Source organism: Dipteris shenzhenensis, chromosome 15, assembly GCF_047967505.1.
Source record: "Dipteris shenzhenensis isolate YYH24624 ecotype China chromosome 15, Dip_SZ_1.0, whole genome shotgun sequence".
Taxonomy (NCBI): domain Eukaryota; kingdom Viridiplantae; phylum Streptophyta; class Polypodiopsida; order Gleicheniales; family Dipteridaceae; genus Dipteris; species Dipteris shenzhenensis.
The window spans coordinates 31,050,612-31,069,013 of record NC_141610.1 but is presented as its reverse complement, the minus strand read 5'-3'; the positions used below and the strand labels follow the sequence as shown (position 1 = coordinate 31,069,013).

General features: G+C 46.7%; 1 protein-coding gene across 3 annotated transcripts in view; it reads left to right on the top strand.

Annotated features, from left to right (window-relative positions):
* LOC147893682 (Glyceraldehyde-3-phosphate dehydrogenase-like family protein) overlaps window positions 1-18,402 on the top strand; it is a 92,060-nt gene that overhangs the window by 62,850 nt on the left and 10,808 nt on the right. For 2 of the 3 annotated variants that reach the window (XM_087385755.1, XM_087385753.1), the window contains 2 exons: window positions 2,589-2,752; window positions 9,901-9,970. In XM_087385755.1, the coding sequence (XP_087241881.1) occupies window positions 2,589-2,752; window positions 9,901-9,970 (234 nt within the window). The remainder of the gene's footprint in view (window positions 1-2,588; window positions 2,753-9,900; window positions 9,971-18,402) is intronic. The other variant, XM_087385756.1, reaches the window with a different exon arrangement.

Sequence of the window (18,402 nt, the reverse complement as noted above, 5' to 3'; positions counted from 1 at the left end):
ATTTATGGACATGTTTCTACAGAAGTTTAAATTACTGTAAATAAGTATTAACTTGGGCTTATATATCACTTTCATAAAATACATGTAATATTTAATACTATATATGCAAGGTTTTCCAAAATATAACCCCATAGATATGCTCAAATGGGGTTTTCCGATCAATTTGAGTGGCTGAATGACTATATTTGGACATTGGATGTGAAAGTTGTCACTTTTAAAAGTGTTGCTCAGCTAGTCTATAGAATTAGAGAGAATGTCCTCGTTTAGAAAGGCTGCAACTTGCTTACCTCTTGTAGAACCTTGACTCTCACCAGGAGAAGTCTTTTTCTCTTCAGCGTTCTTTCTTTCCTCCAGATGGGTTGTTGGCGGTGGGGGCCTGTGGGTCTTCCTTTACGGTCTCGCAGTGAAGATTCCTTGCACTTCTTTCAGTTGCTTCACCAAGTCTGCTTCCTTCATCGATTCTTGGGTCTCTTTGCTTGTCTTAGGACAATCCTGCGCTTGACCCATCTTTGGCGACGCAGCTTCCATCACGAGACTCTCCACCGTCGTTGGCTCTTTCTTTACTTCTTTCACTTCGAACATAGTCTTGAGCTCGTTGTTGGAGATCTCTGGCTCCCTGATGGCTTGCTTTGGAGCTGGCGAATTGTTCAATGTCATCGGACTCAGTCCATGCTGGAATTCCTCCGGGGTTGGCAAAGCGAGAAGGAGAGTCCTTTCTCGCGGGTGTCGAAAAGAACCCTCCTCTATGATTTTGAGCTGCAGCCGCGTAAGATACCGTGGCCCCTCCCCTCCTGGATAATTATGGTCAGATTCAGGATAGAAATTTTACCTAGCTCTCAGTCCAACAAGTTAACTTGAACTAGGGTTGAAGATGATTGGTGGATCCAAATATGGAAGACTGTCTTGTCCATTCCTCATGCACATAATGCCTTTTTGAGATGACGTGGAACTTGAAGCATGGCAGTGGTCAAGACAATATTGTGGAGATGAACCCCCTGGTTTCTTTGTTGGTGTGGCATGCAACGGTGGAAGAACACAGCTTCTGGGCAGAACTTCATAATCCATGAGGCTACCTTGTATCTCCAAAGAGTGCTTGGCACGCTTTGCTGACAAATGAGGACCAGGGTTCATGTGTGAACTCTTTCTTTTTTTAGCTCTATATCATGCTAGTGTATTGGTAGTGTAGTTTCACAAATGGGCAGATAACAGCACTGCTGACAGTATGGCTTCAAAAGTAAGGATCAAGGCACTATTTCAAGACTGTAGGGGGGGGATGAAAGGTCATTGGATGGATATGGAAGCTCCTGTCTGTTTTGATTTCAGAATTTCTTGATATCATCGGGTGCCAAGGCTTGGTTGACTTAGGAGCATCTTACACTTTCATATGAGGAGGAGTCTGATGGGGTTGTTAGGTCTTTGCAGATTCATGGGGCCCGGGATTTTGGGTTGCATTGCCTGCCTTTGGCATTATTTCTCCTCAGCTATAGCTGTTGTTAAAAAATGGAAACTGAAAATTTTAAGCTCTCGAAACATAGTTATGAGAGCTACACTGGCAAGTCCAAATGTCAGATCATCATGTTGGGAGATCTAAAGCATCTTTCTAAGACAGATAAGAGACTTTTCCCTGGGTGTGAGACTGTGGCATTTTCTTTTGGTTCAACAAGTATCGTATGAGAAGACATTATGTTCCTCCTGATTGTTGGTTCTTGATGTCGCATTGTTGGTTCTCCCTCATGAAGTAGATAATCGTCTCACTTGTTGATGCGCATTCATCCCTTTGTTTGAATCTTAAATGTAATACATTTCTCATCATTCCAAACATATTTATCTAGACATGAGAAATAAAAAACCTGAAATTGTAGAACCAAAACCGATTCTATATTCTGATCATTATTAATGAGTCGATGAGGTGGATTGAGCAAGTGAATGAACAATAGTACAAATCTCAAAGCAAAGAGTCGAAGTAAAGAGTCAAGAGTCAAAAGAAATGTCACGGACATCATGTCATATGTGATGTCAAACTAAAATAATAAATAGTGAAACTCTTTCTACTGTCATAAATGTAAATTAACGGACTATTTTCCAACTGGTTTGGCCAGCTTGCTTCTACGGTTTCCGGAATAGAAAGTTTGGCATATCTTTGAGGATGGATCCAGGTCTGTGGTTAGTGCTGGTAAGGGGACTGCCAAACTATAGGCCTCCACTTTGACCATCTCATAGGGTAGACACACTGGTCTGAGATGGCACTGTTAAATTCGGAGGTACAGAGGCTATAAGTGAGGTAGCTTTTGTCCCATTATGAGAAGTGATAGTACAAACTTGTACTGGTAAATCTTACTTGCTGTATATGTTTTCATCATGAGCACTGGCTTGGTTTGCCTTTCAATTTTTAGTTGTTTTAGATATTTGTAAAAGTTGTTCCATGTGATCAATCTTCGATTTTCATCATGAGCCTGAACTCTGATTTTTCTGTTGATTGTTCCTTGCATGGTCAGATCTTTCCTGCTTGTTCTTGGTATACGGTTGAATTTTTGGCCTGGTTTGCTTGCTAGAAAGTAATACATCAGGTTTTCCTCTTATGTTTCAAGGTCGAAAGCCTTTTTCCAGAGCACTTGGGTCCAGGGAAAATGTCCACAGAGCAGTTTCTTATGGAAGGGCTTTGTACTCTTGATATGACGTTCGGACAGCGTGTTCAGGCTGCACAATCAAGAGGTTGTGTTCTACGTTATGTTGCAACCATTGAACATGGAAGGTTTGTTTCTGTATTGTCTACCGACACAGTGTCTGCTGAGTGTCTTTGCACATTGTGTCAAAATTTTGCATTGGACTAGATAGAAACCAGTGAAGAGGCTGTAACTTAAAGGAAAGTGGTCAAATTTTGACCCTGCTAATAGGCTACATCTCATCTCTGTGCTGTGATACTCAATCTGGTCATTAACAAAAGTTGGGATGTTAGTTTAGGCAGTTATATGTTATAGTATAGACTACCTACACAGTCCATGTGGCATGTGTCCTTGTAGAGAACACCGATGTGTAAATAAAATAAGCTTGCAGAAGTGTGCTATACTCCATAAGACTCATAAATTTTCCACTGCTTCTGCTCCCTCTCCTCTCGCCCCCCCCCGCCCCTCTCTCTCTCTCTCTCCCGTCCTCTCTCCCAGCCCCCTCCCTCCCTCAGCCCCTTGGCGCTGCTTCTTGGCAGTGTGGGACTCTCCCCCCGCCACTGCTGGGAGGCATCTCGCACCTCGCACAGCTCCTAGGAGCTGGCGCAACTGAGGCACCTTCCCCCCTAATGAGCTGCTGCTGCCTGGTGACCGCTCTGGACCCCCACAGCTGCTGCTGCTGCTGTTCACAACCCTCTTGAAGCCCCAAAACACCTGAAAACTGCCGCGCCACCTGCGCACAAACAGCGCCACTTGTTTGCGACCCCTTAGGAGGCCTGTTGTAGGCTACGGGGGGGCTTCCAAGCTTTGAATCTGCTGCCACAAGGTACGAGAGCCTGCTACACCAACCAAAACTTGCAAAGAAGAACCTAACCAAGATTCATGGAAACTTGAAGCTGCAGCTAAACCTGTTAGCAGAACATAAAAAAACATGTATTATCATTACGAATAAAACATCAAGCATATGAATGTAGGGGAATACAATTAACATAACCTTTCAAGTGGAATATCAAGGACAAAGAATTGTACGGAACTACGATGATATCATGGTTCCCAATCATGTACAACATTAAAGGAAGTTGGTTTATCTCTATACCAATAGGCAAAGAAAAACTCCAACACATAGATGTATGTCATAGTGATTGGTGATCTTGGAATAAGCACGGTCATCTCGCTTACTTCAAGATGCTTGATATATTTTGAACAAGCTTGCAAAATGCCTACCAGGGATGCAAGCTCATTCAAGAGCTGAAATATGAGAATGAGAAGCTTTAAGAAGGAAATGGTAGATCTGCAAACAACTATGCAAGGTAAACATGCTGAAATTACACAGCAGATCACAAAGAGGAAAGCATATATCTTGGCATGGAAAGTAGTCAAAAAAGGCACAGTTGCACCCAAAAAAGAGCTCATATTTGAACTCTAGAAGATGAAAAGAGGCGGAACAGAAAAGCATTAAATGTGCTGGTCAAAGGTCTCATAGTTGGTGATACCCCCATGGTAGATGCCCAAGGCCTTTTTACCAGATGGGAGTCAACCTTACATGTGAAACGGCATGGAGAGTGGGTAAGGCAGTTGCAACGACGAGGTCCATGGTAATGAAACTACGGACAGCCACAGATAGATCCACCCTCATGAGCATGGGGGCAACATTGAAGGATACCATGATTTACTTGGATGATGATCTCACTCTTACTGCAAGAGCATAGACGGGAGGCAATGGTGCGAGTAATGGTAGCAAGGCAGGAAGGAAAATGGGTAGCCTACAAAGATGGCAAAGTGATCATCCGAGAGAGGGCAGCAAGGGATGAAGAGGAAGAAGGGAAATACGCAGCACATGACGGTGTCGCGGACTCACGGAATGACAAAACAAAACAAGTTGAAGATGGCAGTGTGGAATTGCAATGGCACTCTCTGGTCCAACCCTGGAGGCTTCACAGAGACCTATACCGATAGAGATATGATATTCTACACTAAGACACGAGAGCCCGGAGAGGGGGCTGTCCCCAGTGACAACGTTCACTTGGGAGGCAGCATACAAGATAGAGATGAGGAGGGACAGTGGGGTGCGCGGCTTGGGAGGTGTAGCAATTCTCTTGAGATCTCAACTGAGACCACTTATATTGGTGGTACAGAGAGAGGAGCATGCATGACACATGTTGATACGAGTCAAACCATCGAAGGCACGCCCGATCTTCGTTGCAGTGTTTTACTTCCTCCATCTTATGCACATGAGGTCGCCACAGAGGGACATAGTCCATATGAGAGATATATGATGACATCATGAAGTCCTCCAGATAAGGGGATATCCTCCTTCATGGTGGCTTGGATACACGTACAGGAGATAGGCAGGTGGGTCTACTGGATTTTGAGGACGACTCTCTCATAGTATCGGAGCTATAGATCCAATAGAGCTTGGGATAGTGAGACACTCGGTCGATGCACCACATGTGACAGGATACCCATCTACTTGAGCTGGGAGCTGTCTCTACGAGTTGATTATCTATAACGGTCTCTAGAGATGGCCATCAACTGGTAGGCTCACTTGCTTCCCACATGGTGGAGGGACCAGTACAGTGGATTACTTGATGGGTCCCTTTCGATGGATACATGGTTTCACTGTGCCTCCCCCCCCACTCGGCGCTGACCACTCATACCTAGCGTTTAGCATCTCAGCTACCATGCGAGCCACAGGGAGAGGCCCCTCCATACCCACCGGTGTTGAGGTCCGGCCGCTCTTGATCCAGTCTATGTGAGTCATCTAGCGCATGAGCTCGCGGACCTACTTGGAGATGATGCAGACCTCACCCGCTCTTCGGATATCCTTGCCTTAGTGGTATAGGATAGCTAGATCCTTCCCAATGACCCGATCTGCAGCACAGGCCCTAGTTGAGACGATGCCTCAGAACCTTTGGTATGATGACGAATGCAGACATATGAGATCTTATCTCACACGTGAACGAGCCTTGGGCCATCTTGCGACACATGAAGCACATCACATTGACGATTGACACGTCGGAAGAGGAAGATGTTCCTCACACACAAGATGGAGGAGGTGATCCGATCTTTTCAAGGGAGAGACCGTACTGTTGGATGGGGGCTCTTGTCTACTGGATCCCATCACGGGGATCCAGGGATTTGGTACACTTGTGCGAGTTCACTCTATGAGGTCCCGATGCAGACACCACCTAACATGTCCTCTATACCCAGGCCCACCACATGCCACTTGTTCACTACACAGAATGTACGGGATGCGCTCCGTTGACTTCACAATCAGAGAGCTCAGGATCATAAGGGACTACGGATTGAGTATTTCACACATGGGCAAGAGGTTCTAGCTCCGATCTTACCGAAGATGTTCAACCATGATGTATGCCACGGCTTCCCATCTTCTAGGAGGACTACCACCATTGTGCAACATACACAAAGCAGGAAACCCCATGGACAGTGGAAATTACCGCACTCTTATGATTGGCCACACTCTGGCCAAGATCTATGGGGTCGGTATTAGAAGGGAGATCAGTAGTCACACTGAGGCACATGGGCAAGCAGGCTTCCGACGATAGTACTCCACCCTTGACCACATCTTCTTTATGAGGGCCATCATTGAGGAGGCACGATCGGGGCGTGAGAAAGTCAATGCTTGCTATGCTCCCGTATGATCAGGAGGCTTTAGTTGCAGATTCGAGAGGTTTTGATTTGGGGAGCGATGAGTCTATACGAGTCCATCAGAGGGAGAGTTCGGGGCGTGGGGGTCTATCATACTGGGTTGAGAGCACCATCAGAAGCAAACAAGGATGTCCTCTTTCACCGACCCTCTTCGGGCTCTACATTGATGAGATTACATCCTTTATTGACCGCTTGGGAGGCGAAGGATTACTGCACGCCGACTTGATGATACAGATATTGCTATATGCGGATGCCATTGTCCTTATATCAACTTTAGTAGAGGGGCTGTAGAGACATCTGGAGGTGTTTTACAGGGAGAGAGAAAGAAAGAAAGATGTATGTATTAACGTCTACAGGAGGCCTCACGGGCCTATGAGACAAAGTACAAAAGCAAAAAGTAACTCATACAAGCCGCTATGGACTGAGGCAAAGGCTCCAGTAAGGCCCTTGCTGAAAGCTAAAGTGCTAAACTAGTAAGCAAAATAGTAGAAGAGTATCAGGTACTTAGAGCTAACACTCCTAGTACATGCCCAGGCTCCATATATCCAGGTACCCTGGTGGCTCTCTGAAGGTATGTGAGGAGCTCTCGTATCTGGGCCTGTCGAGCTGTCTCTCGATGCAGTGGAGGGCGTGGTCTCCTCGATCTCTGTATCCGATGGGCTACGTCAAGGGTGTTCGTGGCGGGGGTTGTGGACACCTCCCAAGCTGCGGCTTGTGTCGTGACAGGCCAGGGAGCTAGTAGAGATAGTGCAGTCCTACACATACTTGGGGGTAGTCTTCATAAGGCTAGTTTATAGGATGACAGATCCAGCCAGAGCATGATTCACACACGGACAGGGAGCTTTGGCCCGACTAGAGAGGTGGTGCTTTTAGGCGCACTTTCAGGACCCGTTGACAAAGGGCTGGCTTTTCGACACCCTAGTAAGACCAACTGCTATGTACGCAACACCTTTCTGGGAGAGCGACCTCTCGGCAACAAAGTGGAAGAGATATGAGCGGCTACAGGTGATTATGGGCTCTAGGATGAAACCCTCAATCCCACATCAGATAGTATAGGCAGAGCTCGCAATGACAGCTCTCTAGGTTGATGCCATCTTCCAGACACTTACCTCCACTAAGTACTGACCTTACCTTATGGGAGACTACCGAGATTGGCAATAGTCTTCCATACGCCTAGCAGAGAGTGAGGTCGATACATGGTATGCACACGTCTCCACATGGTTTGCTAGCCACGGTATCCAGTTGGATTGGCTGTCCCCCTTCTAGTACAGCTTGGATGCACCACCCGAGTCACTCCCTCAGGATGAGCTTAACCGTATCAAACAGTCATACTGTTAGATCTCCTCCAGCTCTATACATCCCGGACTTGGGGAGGGGATTTAGAGTTCCCCACCAAGATCTAGTTCTATTGCAATTATGGAGGATGGACTCATCATCATACCCTAGTATCTTGAAGACAGAGGAGTCTCACATGCACTGAGGATTGCTATTGGTCAGATGCGAGCCTTGTCACATCAGCTGGTGATCGAGGTAGGGAGAGATGTAGGCATACCTAGAGACCAGCGGATCTGCAAATCATGCATGCACACTTTGGCTGGCTAGTATTTGGACAGACACGATACACACTCTGATGGCCATTTGGTTAGCATGCAGGAGTCTTCTCGGGCAGTCTCGGCCAGGAGGTTTATCTCCTAGCATGAGGGTTAGAATTATCAGATTAAGCCTCCCACATTCAAGGGCACTCTCGAGGTTTATAGACTTTGCAAGTGTTATGTTAAGAATCAGCCATAAAAAAGAAGAAGAAAAGAAACCCTGTTTAAACAAAAAGGCAGCTGTCTGCTTTCACTCTGGCTGTGCAGATGGTCTTAATAAATACTTATTTGCGGGTTGTGTTCGCAAGGAGAAAGAACAGGTTTTAAAATTTGTAATAAGGAGAGAGGGATATGTTTTGTTGCCAACTGAAATTGAGTGAGAGGTTGGATACACAAGTTGCAGGACATGGAATAAACCACCTGGCTAAAACTTTAGCCCAAGGGCACATCAGGTTTCTATTGGAGGTGTGAGGTAGCGGAAAAAGCTAGGGTCTCAGCCCCTCCTATGTGGCACTTACATGTTGTGCCCAACCAAACTGCATCAAATCACATGCATATGTGGCAGTTCTCGCTTGATGGCTACCCTAGAGTGTGTGTGGGGTGGTGGGCGCATGTCCCATCCATGGTGGATGCATGTGGGGTTATGCTACATCATGTGGCCCATTTCATGACATGGTCTATCCTAGGCCCTAAGGTCCAACGTAGCATTCTAGGAAGCTATCCATAATCTTAGCCACCTAACCACCCTATTGATGAACCAATGAACTAAGTCCATGTCCATCACTCACATTTCCAACAAAATAAATGGGAAAGACAATAATACTCAAGAAAATGTATTGTAACTTCAATATCTTTGAATGAGTTTGCTTGCCCTCCCTTAATAACTTCATAAAATCATGAAAATGGGTCTAGACATGACATTCCCTAGAGCTATGAATGGCTGGTAGTTCAATCCATCTCCTCCCCCCAAATTTTTCCTCTTGGTGTGTAAATAATGGCCCCCATCATTAGGTACTGATGCAGAGACAAGAAAAGGCAAGGGTATAGTTCATTTGTGTATGCAGCCTTGAGCTGGATTTTGAAAGTTAGAACATTTACATTTATCTTTCGAATTTCAGTTGTTTATGTTAGTTTTGAGGTAGGGGTTTGTAGCTTTTTCTCGAGGATGTTGAATAAATAAATAAAAAAATTCTCGAAGATGTTGAAACTTGAATATGCATGATTTTAAATTTCCAAAGGGTTGATTCTGTTGCCACTTTCAATTGATCTTTCATTGAATTTCGTTTTTGGGTGCTTGAATGGATTATAATTTTTTGTGGTTGAATTCTATGATTTGTTGCTTTCTGTTAAAGCTTCAGATCAATGCTTTTGTACGAAGTTTGTTTATGAATTAGTCATAATTCTATAGGTAAGAATTGCTGACAGCCCTGCACTCTTTAGATAAAAAAATCACAAACTAGCATATTACTCATTAGATCTAAAAATCACATAGTAGCATATGCTCTTGAATTTGCACTAAAAATTCAATTAGGCATTTTGGTGCTGTCTTTGTAGGCTTTTCTTGAAACCGTTTCATTTTTGCCGTTTATAAACTGTTTTGTTTCAGAACTGAAATCATTTCAGGTAACCTGGCTGCTGCTAGCTTTAGTCTGCACATCTCTCCATCTTCAGGAGAGCAGTTTAGTTAGCACATGGCATTTTCAATATGCAATAATTCATCTTATGTGTGTGCATCTAATTCTACCCATGTGTGGGAAGTCACGTACTCTAATAGGTCTCCCTGTGTTTAAATCAACAATTGTTTTTCTTTGGTATCCTTGAAGATGAGCGTCTAGGAGTAAAATAAGAATATAGGGTGTCTCAAACTTACACATGCACCAGGAAAATTGGATGTACAAATCTAGGATCAGGAGTGGAATTTTTACAATTTTAATTTATTTGTCTTCCAGTGTGATATTGTTGTTTCTTGTTTCTAGATGCAATGTTGGGGTTGTGGAGGTAGCCAATGATTCAGCTCTTGGACAGCTCAAGGGAAGCGACAACTTGGTACTCTCTCTCTCTCTCTCTTTTTTCTATGTAGCTCACCTATAACAGCATTAGAGGGTTACACAATACCCATTCTAATGTTAGATTGAAAAAGTTTGGTCAACAATAACCCGAGGGAAACTGTGGATTTCTATCAGTGTCGACAATTTCTTTCCTGGGTCCTCAGAAACAGCAGGGTACCTTCTTTCTTTCTTCTCTCTCTCTCTCTCTCTCTCTTCTATGTAGCTCACCTATAACAGCATTAGAGGGTTACGGAATACCCATTCTAATGATAGATTGAAAAAGTTTGGTCAACAATAACCCGAGGGAAACTGTGGATTTCTATCAGTGTTGACAATTTCTTTCCTGGGTCCTCAGAAACAGCAGGGTACCTTCTCTTAGTTTATTATCTTTTGAATTAAGTGGGGGAGCATACATTCTTGGTCTGCAGAATCACAAGAAGTAGTAAAGGGGTTGTCACAGGATCAAGTGCTCGCCATGTGCATAGGGGAAATGAACGTGAACTGTTTCCGAAACACACCTGACAGTATGTTGTAAATGAACCCATAGTAACACAGATATGCAGGAGATAAAACAGAAAAAACTTTGCAAAATATTCAATCTATTCATCCACGGATGTGAGAAAGCAGTAGCTCAAGGATGAGCACAAAACCTCCAGTGGGTGCTGGTTAAAACACAGCCAGGTATGGCTGTTAGAAGACTGAGAGAAGAGGAAGGCTGTTGCCGTATGTGTATACCTATGTACTTGGTGAAGAGGGCTTCAGTAGAATGCATAAATTGCGACAAGAGCCTTGCTTTTATAGGACATTTCAGCCGTAAACTTAGCCGACAAGGTTTACGAACAGCCAACTAGATCTGGACGAAAATCCAGCCGACCAGAACAGGTAGACCTGGTCAACTGACTTGGTCAACGCGATGTTCACCCGACCAGGTGGCCGACCCTACTTGTTAGTTTTGTTGATAAACATGTCAATCTTGCACGCCTTCCAAGTCCCTGCATCTCAGCAAAGTTGCTCCGGATCTGCTGCTCCCATTGGTTGTAATCTGCAATCCTAATTCGCTAGCAGTCACGTCAATTTGAGGACTGCAACAGTTGCTTGACCTGCCTAACCTACTGATCTATCTCCCCTTTGTCCTCCTCATATGGGGGCTCACAGGTAGGGTCAGTGATCTCTAACACCGTACAACTCTGAGAAGCTCCCTGGTTCTGACCACAATTTTCATTGTAGTTCCGTTTCAGGTCTCATAGACCCCGCCTTCATAGCACATCAACAGGCACACGTCTAGCATTAGTCAAGAATCGTTCCTTCTGGACCACTGTCCACTTCCCCTCTTACAGGGACATCCCAGAGGGTCCATCTCTCCTCTACCTGCAAGGAAGTAAGATCCTCATCCATTTGGACTTATGGGTGATTCCGAATAGCTATGCGCTTGTGCATGGCCGCCAATCGAGGGTGGGTATCTCTAAATCGTACTTTGGTGGGGTTGCATCCTAGATACCAGGCTCACTCACTCCATGCTCTGATACCCTTAGAATGGAGGTCGCAAAGGGAGTGGCATCTGTGACGACGCAGAGTGGTGCGGGGAATCCCATGGACATTGATGTTGAGAGCTTACTCGCTGTATTATTGCTCAAGTAAGGTGGCTGAAATGATTGCCTTTGTAGGCTCTTGTTTTACGGCATCCACCCACTTGGAGGCTCCTCCGATAATAGACTCCATTGTGGCAATCCTCTCATCTACAGCTTGGCTGCTGGTGCATCAGTGTGAGGAGCTACTGTAAGAGATCCGAGGAGGCCAGAAGCTGTTGTGGTGCATTTTCATACAATATGGAGGTGGATGGCAAAGGGTGAGCTGGAGAAAACCCATCAAGGAAGTCTGATACGGCTTGGGTATCTAAGGGGGATGGGACCTAGGGGGAAAGAGAGAATCCACTGCGTGACAGGGAGAGGGGAGAGAGTTGGAGACTATGGTGAGCCGGGGGGGGGGGATCATTAGAAGGCCTAAATGCTAGAGGAGTCTCTAGGAGAAGAAGAAAGGGGTGGGGGCGGGGGAAGGGGGGCTGAGCTAGACCAGCAATTGACCAGTCACATGGTCACGTAAATCCACAGAAAACCAGCATATCTGTCGAACACCCACACACATCAAAGCATAGCCACAGCTGCCATGCTCATCAAGCAATTGCACACACAAAGAAACGTCTGATACAAGACCATCCTTCTAGGCAAGACCTCCGTACAAGAACCCGTGAGTCTTGTAAGCTATCACATCGACCAGCCACGAGATCACAAAATAGCTGCCAGGTCTCAACAGCCGACAACATGCGCAATCAACCTCTGCAAAACGTCTCGTATGGAATGCTTCTCCCATCTGTTGACGCTCACTCCCCTAGCAATCGATTTCAGTCCGTTCTCTTGCCCACCATCCCTTCTCCAAAATCTTTAGGAATTGCAACTTCACATGCCATTGCCATGTCGCTATCGAGAAGCGTGGAGAATCACGTAGCCACCTTGCATGCAACAAGCACGTTGTCCTGATTTCCAGCCACATCACCGCTTCTATTCTACCACTCACCAATTCCTTTCCCCCAAATCGTACACCAAGGCAATTAATGCCCAAATTCCCAACTTCAGGCACACTTCTTGCACAAAGACTGGGTGCAGAGCTTTCAATGCATTCATACCACTTATAAGCACACATAAAACAGCCAGACCCACTCAGAGATGCCCACATGAGATGATGACGACACATGAATCACTCATGACCATATGAACACATGGCAAAAGACAACAATGATAAACATTGTCATTTACAACCAATGCCGAAACATACGGGATATTGTGCTCTGGAGCACTTGTGCACCCACACTGCATTTCATCACTTCCTAGGAGTCCCTGCAAAAACACTTTTTTTAGTATCTTTAAATACAAAGCCAACCTTGTTACATGTGATGCTAGGCAAAACCAAACACCCCCATACCTATACAAATATCTGCATAGTGCCTACCCTCATATAACGTTGAAGTGTGAAAAAATATTTACAATTTTCCTCCAATCACCGATGCTCTAATGTCTCAGCTCATCATCTCCCAAGCCATTACTATGGGGCCCAAGAGGATGAAAGCAGCTGGGGGGGGAAGCTGCTGCTCCTCCCCGACCTTGCTGCTGCTCCCCCTCTCCTCAGCCGTACGACTGACTGTATGGCCCTCTCTCCCTCTCCCCTCTGCGCTCTCCTCTCCCTCCCGTAGCTCCTCTCAGCCTCGCCGCCCTCTCCTCTCTACCTTGCTGCTGGCCTCTCCTCTCTACCCCGTTCTCTCAACCTCTTTCCCTTGCTGACCTCCTTGCCGTACGGCCGTATGGCCCCCTCCCCGCCTGCCCTCTCTTCCCTGCTTCACTCCCCTAGCCTCTCCGCCGTACCCTCTCCTCCCTAGCCCTCTCTTCCTCTTCGCCTACCCTCTCCTCCCCCTTCCCTAGTCTCTCCGCCCTACCCTCTCCTCCCTAGTCCTCTCTCCCTCTCCACTTACCCTCTCCTCCCCCTTCCTTCCCCGCCCTTCCATCCTGACGCACTCTCCTCTCCCTCACTGCTGCCCCCCTTCTTCCCTCGCCCTCACCCTCTCCCTCGTGCTGCCCCCTTCACCCTCTCCCTCTCCCCCTGCTGTCCCTCTCCCTCCTGCTGCCCCTTCTCCCCTTAGCCGTCGCCCTCTCCCTCTCCCTCCCTGCTATCCTCTTCTTTCCTAGCCCTTCCTAGCAGCACTATTAGTCGGACGGAGCTTTTTGTGTTCGAGTCGGCCTTCACACCTTGATTGACGATGGCCCAACCTTTAGCCAATCCTTGCCCGCTTCCACCGGCCGCAAAAACCATCACTTTCTCAAAAGACGAGTTGCAGCAGCTCAAAAAAGATACTAAGCAGGAGAGCTCTACATCGCTCTTTGCTCGCATCCATGGGTCCCACCCTTCCAGGTTACAGGCTAGGGACTGGACGCTCGCCACTCCACCTGGAGACCTCGCAGGGCACTTCACAGATGTTTGTCTACTTGGGCAAGGTTTCTTCCAGATTGTTTAGACTCCTCGGAGGTAGCATGTATAGTGCTGCACGCTAGCCCGTTAGCACTGGGCTTCAGGAGGATTTTTTGACTTCTTTTTCTTTGGGGTTTGATCCTGTCGAAGAGGACAGCCGGATGATGTCACTCTTCATCAGATTTCCAGGCATTCCTCAGGTGTACCATCAACTGCTACATTCCATTGGAGCCGCCTTTGGAGTGGTTACTGAGATCCCCCCTCTCCCTAAGATGCCTACTTCAGCAGCAGAGGCAGTCAGGTCCGATGGGGTACTGCATGTTAGGGTCATTGTCTCTGACCCTAACATAACCACATTATGCTTTAGCGTCCAGATGGCTCTTGAGATTGCAAGGCGACAGGATCAGTGTAGGATTTGCAGGACCCTTGGGCACTTTGCAGAGATTGCCGAAGGAAAAAGAAAAGACCAAAAAGATCCACGGGTGCACCTCATAGCTTCACTCAACCTGGACCTTCATCACGACTAGTTCCTACCGCCTCACGCGCTGCTAGACCTTCGGCTTCACAGCCAAGACCATCAGCCTCTCGTTCTGGTACTTCTATAGCGCGGACATGATAGTCAGCATGTGCTTCGGTCGTCCACCGTTGGGTGCCTGTTAGAGTTAGGGAGCCAGTATCTCAGGCTACCACTGATGGGGTCGTGGACCTGTCTCTTCAGGCAGGAGACATTCCTGTCCTGGTTCCATGTGCAGATAAGACTTCTCGTGCCCCCTGTTCATGTACAGGAGCGCTCACCTAGGGAGAACCTTTCTCCAGATACCCGTGCCTTACTTGAGAACAATGCTGAGGTCATGAAGATTCATGCAAAGGTCATGGAGCGACAACCCCCTTCGACTCCTACATGTCTATCTTCACCTGACAGAGGTAAGGGGGTTATTGGTTCCATTCCTCCTTTCACAGGGCTCCTTCGCACTCTGCGCGAGAGGTACTTCGCAGGAATTCATTTTTAGTTCTGGCAGACTTAGTTGAGTTTGAGGCAGAGGAGGAGTTTGTACCCTCTATGCTCGGGGAGCACATCTTTCAGACATCCGTGGACAGAGTTTCCCCCTCAGCAAGTGTGGGTGTGCTTTCCCCAGCTGACTTCCCTCCTCTTGATAGGAGAAACTTTTCGCAAGAGAGGGCTTTCTCTACAACCAGGTTGAGTAGGATATTCCATCTAGCCTCCTCCTCTCGTAGATGAGGATTGTTAGTTGGAACATTCAGGGTCTCGGGGGTGTACCTCATCGCTGCCGCAGGCAGCTGATTTGAAACCAACTTCATCAAGGTGTTACTGGGGGTCCCATGGACATTCTCATGATTCAGGAACACAAATTGGATGTCAGGGATTGTGCCAAGTCTGGTAAGCTTCTTTCAGGCCATACTTCTTGGTCACCCGCCTTGGGCACCAGGGGAGGTACTTGCATTTATGTTTCTTCTTCTATACTCCCCTTGGTGATTGGACATGAGATCACAGTCCCTTCCAGAGCTCAGTGGATTTTGCTTTTGATTGGTGGACATAAGGTTGGTCTTTTAAACCTGTATGCACCCAATTCTAGATGGGATTGTGTTCTTTTGTGGAAAGAACTGTTCTCTTGGTCACATATTGCAGATGCTTGGATTATAGGGGGCGATTTCAACATGGTTGAAATGCCCTCAGACAAAAGTGGTGGTAGAGAAGGTGGCATTCACTCCCTAGAGAGAGCAGCGTGGGATGCCTTCCTTTTTCAAAACAGTGGCAGGGATGCTTGGCACGATGATGCTTTTCACATTGAATCACTTTCTCTCCTATTTTCTTGGTCAAACAGGAGATTGCAGATGCCTACACATGCACGGATTAACAGATTTTATATGGATGATTGGGCTCTTGACAGAGGTGATACTGTTTGCATTGCAGCTGGGGTGTCCATTTCGGATCATTTTCTAGTGGTTTTGATGGTCTGAGATCCCCATGTGAGGTGCCGCTCTGCCAGTGGTAGGATTCCAGATTCTTTTTATGCAGAGGAGGGCCTTACAGAGAGAGTGTTGAGGACTTGGGTATCTCATTTGCAGGATGGGCAGCTTTTTCCTTCAAACGTAGCTGCAGCCCTCTCTAATATTAGTGACTTTTATCTTTCAGTTGCTCGTATCAGGAGGGGGTGAGATCCTCATGCGTGAGATAGGTATCCGTCAATAGTTGGCTGTCCTCCAGAGGGAGGAGCAGAATAGGCCTACAGATGCTTGGATTCAGGAGCACCTTGCTGTAGTTTGCTCTGTTGGAGAGTATCAGGAGGAAACTCATCTTTTGGAGTTTAGCCAGACTTGACCTTGCATCCAGAGTTGTGGTTGTGAACCAGGTCTTCTTGGCCACTGCCACCTGGTTTGTCTGCTCATGTTGGTGCAGATCTAGAGGTTGTATTGCTGAGCTCATGAGACCTATCATGAACTTTCTATCGAGTGGTTTAGATGGCACCTCAAATGTTGTAGCCAGGGTGGCTTGGGAGACCCTCATTCGCCCCACAGGAGGAGGTCTCAATATTTTTGATCTGAACTTGCAATGTATGGCCTTACTCTGCAAGTTTGTAGTACGTGGTTTGATGCCTAGAGAGGAGCCCTTGAAAGATTTTCTCTCTCGCAACATTCAGTCTTGTGTCCCTTCTCATGGGGGAGATTGGTTGGACAGCAGTAGATGGATCTTTACATCAGCCCATCTCAAATCTCCCCCTTTCCCTGTCATGGCTGCTATTTTGAAAGCTTGGGGCTGCTTCAAAAACACACTTCGCAGAGTTCCACCCAACTCTTGTGAAGAAATTCACAGGCAGCCAGTCATGTGGAGTGACTCGATTTTGGATGATCATGGCAGACCACTTGGAGTGTCACATTATATGCAGTTGTCTAGATGGAAGAGGGGACCTGCCTCTACGATACGCGCTTGGCAGGCCTTTATGAGACGTCCAGAGGATCAGAGGCTTTTAGCAGTTGGCCACCTCAGAGGGAGTGCACTCAGGATACAGCAGATACAAGCAGCCATTCCGCCAGGGTGGATTGACAGAGATGACATGCCGCTTACAGAGTCCACTTGGTGGGGAGCATTCAGGGACGGGCATTCCGTTACAGATCATTGCATTGCAGGATGCACATGAGGATACCCTTGTCTTTGATGTTCAGTCGGGAGGCAAGCTTATCAGATCTCTGATGATATTCTTTTGGAGGTTGCATTTCAGCCTGTCAGGATTGCAGGATTCATGGAGTGGGACAGGGACTCACAATGGTATCTTGAACCTGATCCTATTCTTCTTGCGATGGGGTCTTGGAGACTCTGGCTATATGGTGATTCCCCTGTTAGGTTCTTGTAGTGGGACCCAGGGGAGTGGGAATGGATTGATGAGGGGTACCGAGAGAAGAGCTTCCTGCTCTTTTGCTACACTGTTAAAAATGACCGGAGATTTCAGCTTGGCAGTAGAGGTTGGAGCCCTCCAGAGCACCACATTGGGATATTTTTCAGATTTTCACAGTTGTGTGGAAGAACTTTTGGCGTAGGCTTTGGAAATTTCTCAGGAATAGAAAGATCACTCTTTTTTTTTGGCTTTCTATTCATGGAGGGATTGCGATGAACCTGTGGAGATCCAGGTTCTATTCATGGAGATCCAGGTTCGGGGCTGACCCTACTTGTCCTCATTGTTGTATGGCAGTTGAGTCAGTACAGCATTGCCTTTGGGAGTGTAGACATGCGAGGACAATGTGTAAAGGTGTTGCTAGGATTTTCAGCATCTTTCATAGATCACCTTTCTATATGACCTAGGGTTCAATGGCTTGGTTATCTTTTACTGGCCTACAGGTGTTTTTCGAGGGACGTGATCTAGATCCATCTTTCATTGTACGGCGACACTCAGTGGAGTCTTGTTCCCTTCACTCCTTTCAGAGTTGCTCATGCCTCAGTAGACATGTCTTGGGAGATTTTGGCTAGCATTGCAGCTCTACATATTTGGAGAGCCAGGTGTACAGAGGCGATGGAGGGTATCCAGGTTCACCCTTCCCAGACTATTGCCAGTATTTGGACCGACACAGTACACACTCTGATGGCCATTTAGGCGAGCATGCATGGATCCTCTAGAGCAGCCAGTGCCATGAGAGTTACTTTTGTCAGAGTTTGGAGAGGGATCTCCTTTCTTTTTTGAGTCTCCTTCAGAGTTGAGATGGCATTTTCAGCCTCCGCCTTGGTTCTTTATTAGCTCATTTTGAGCTTTTTTTATTTTTCCTCATATATTGCATGACGTACTCCCGCATTTGAGCTTGCTCTCGCGGTTTTCATTCATACTTAATGAAGTAATTTTCTTGCAACAAAAAAAGCAGCTGGGGGTGCAACAAGGGGGAGATAGGGCAGCCTGAAGAAAGAGCAGG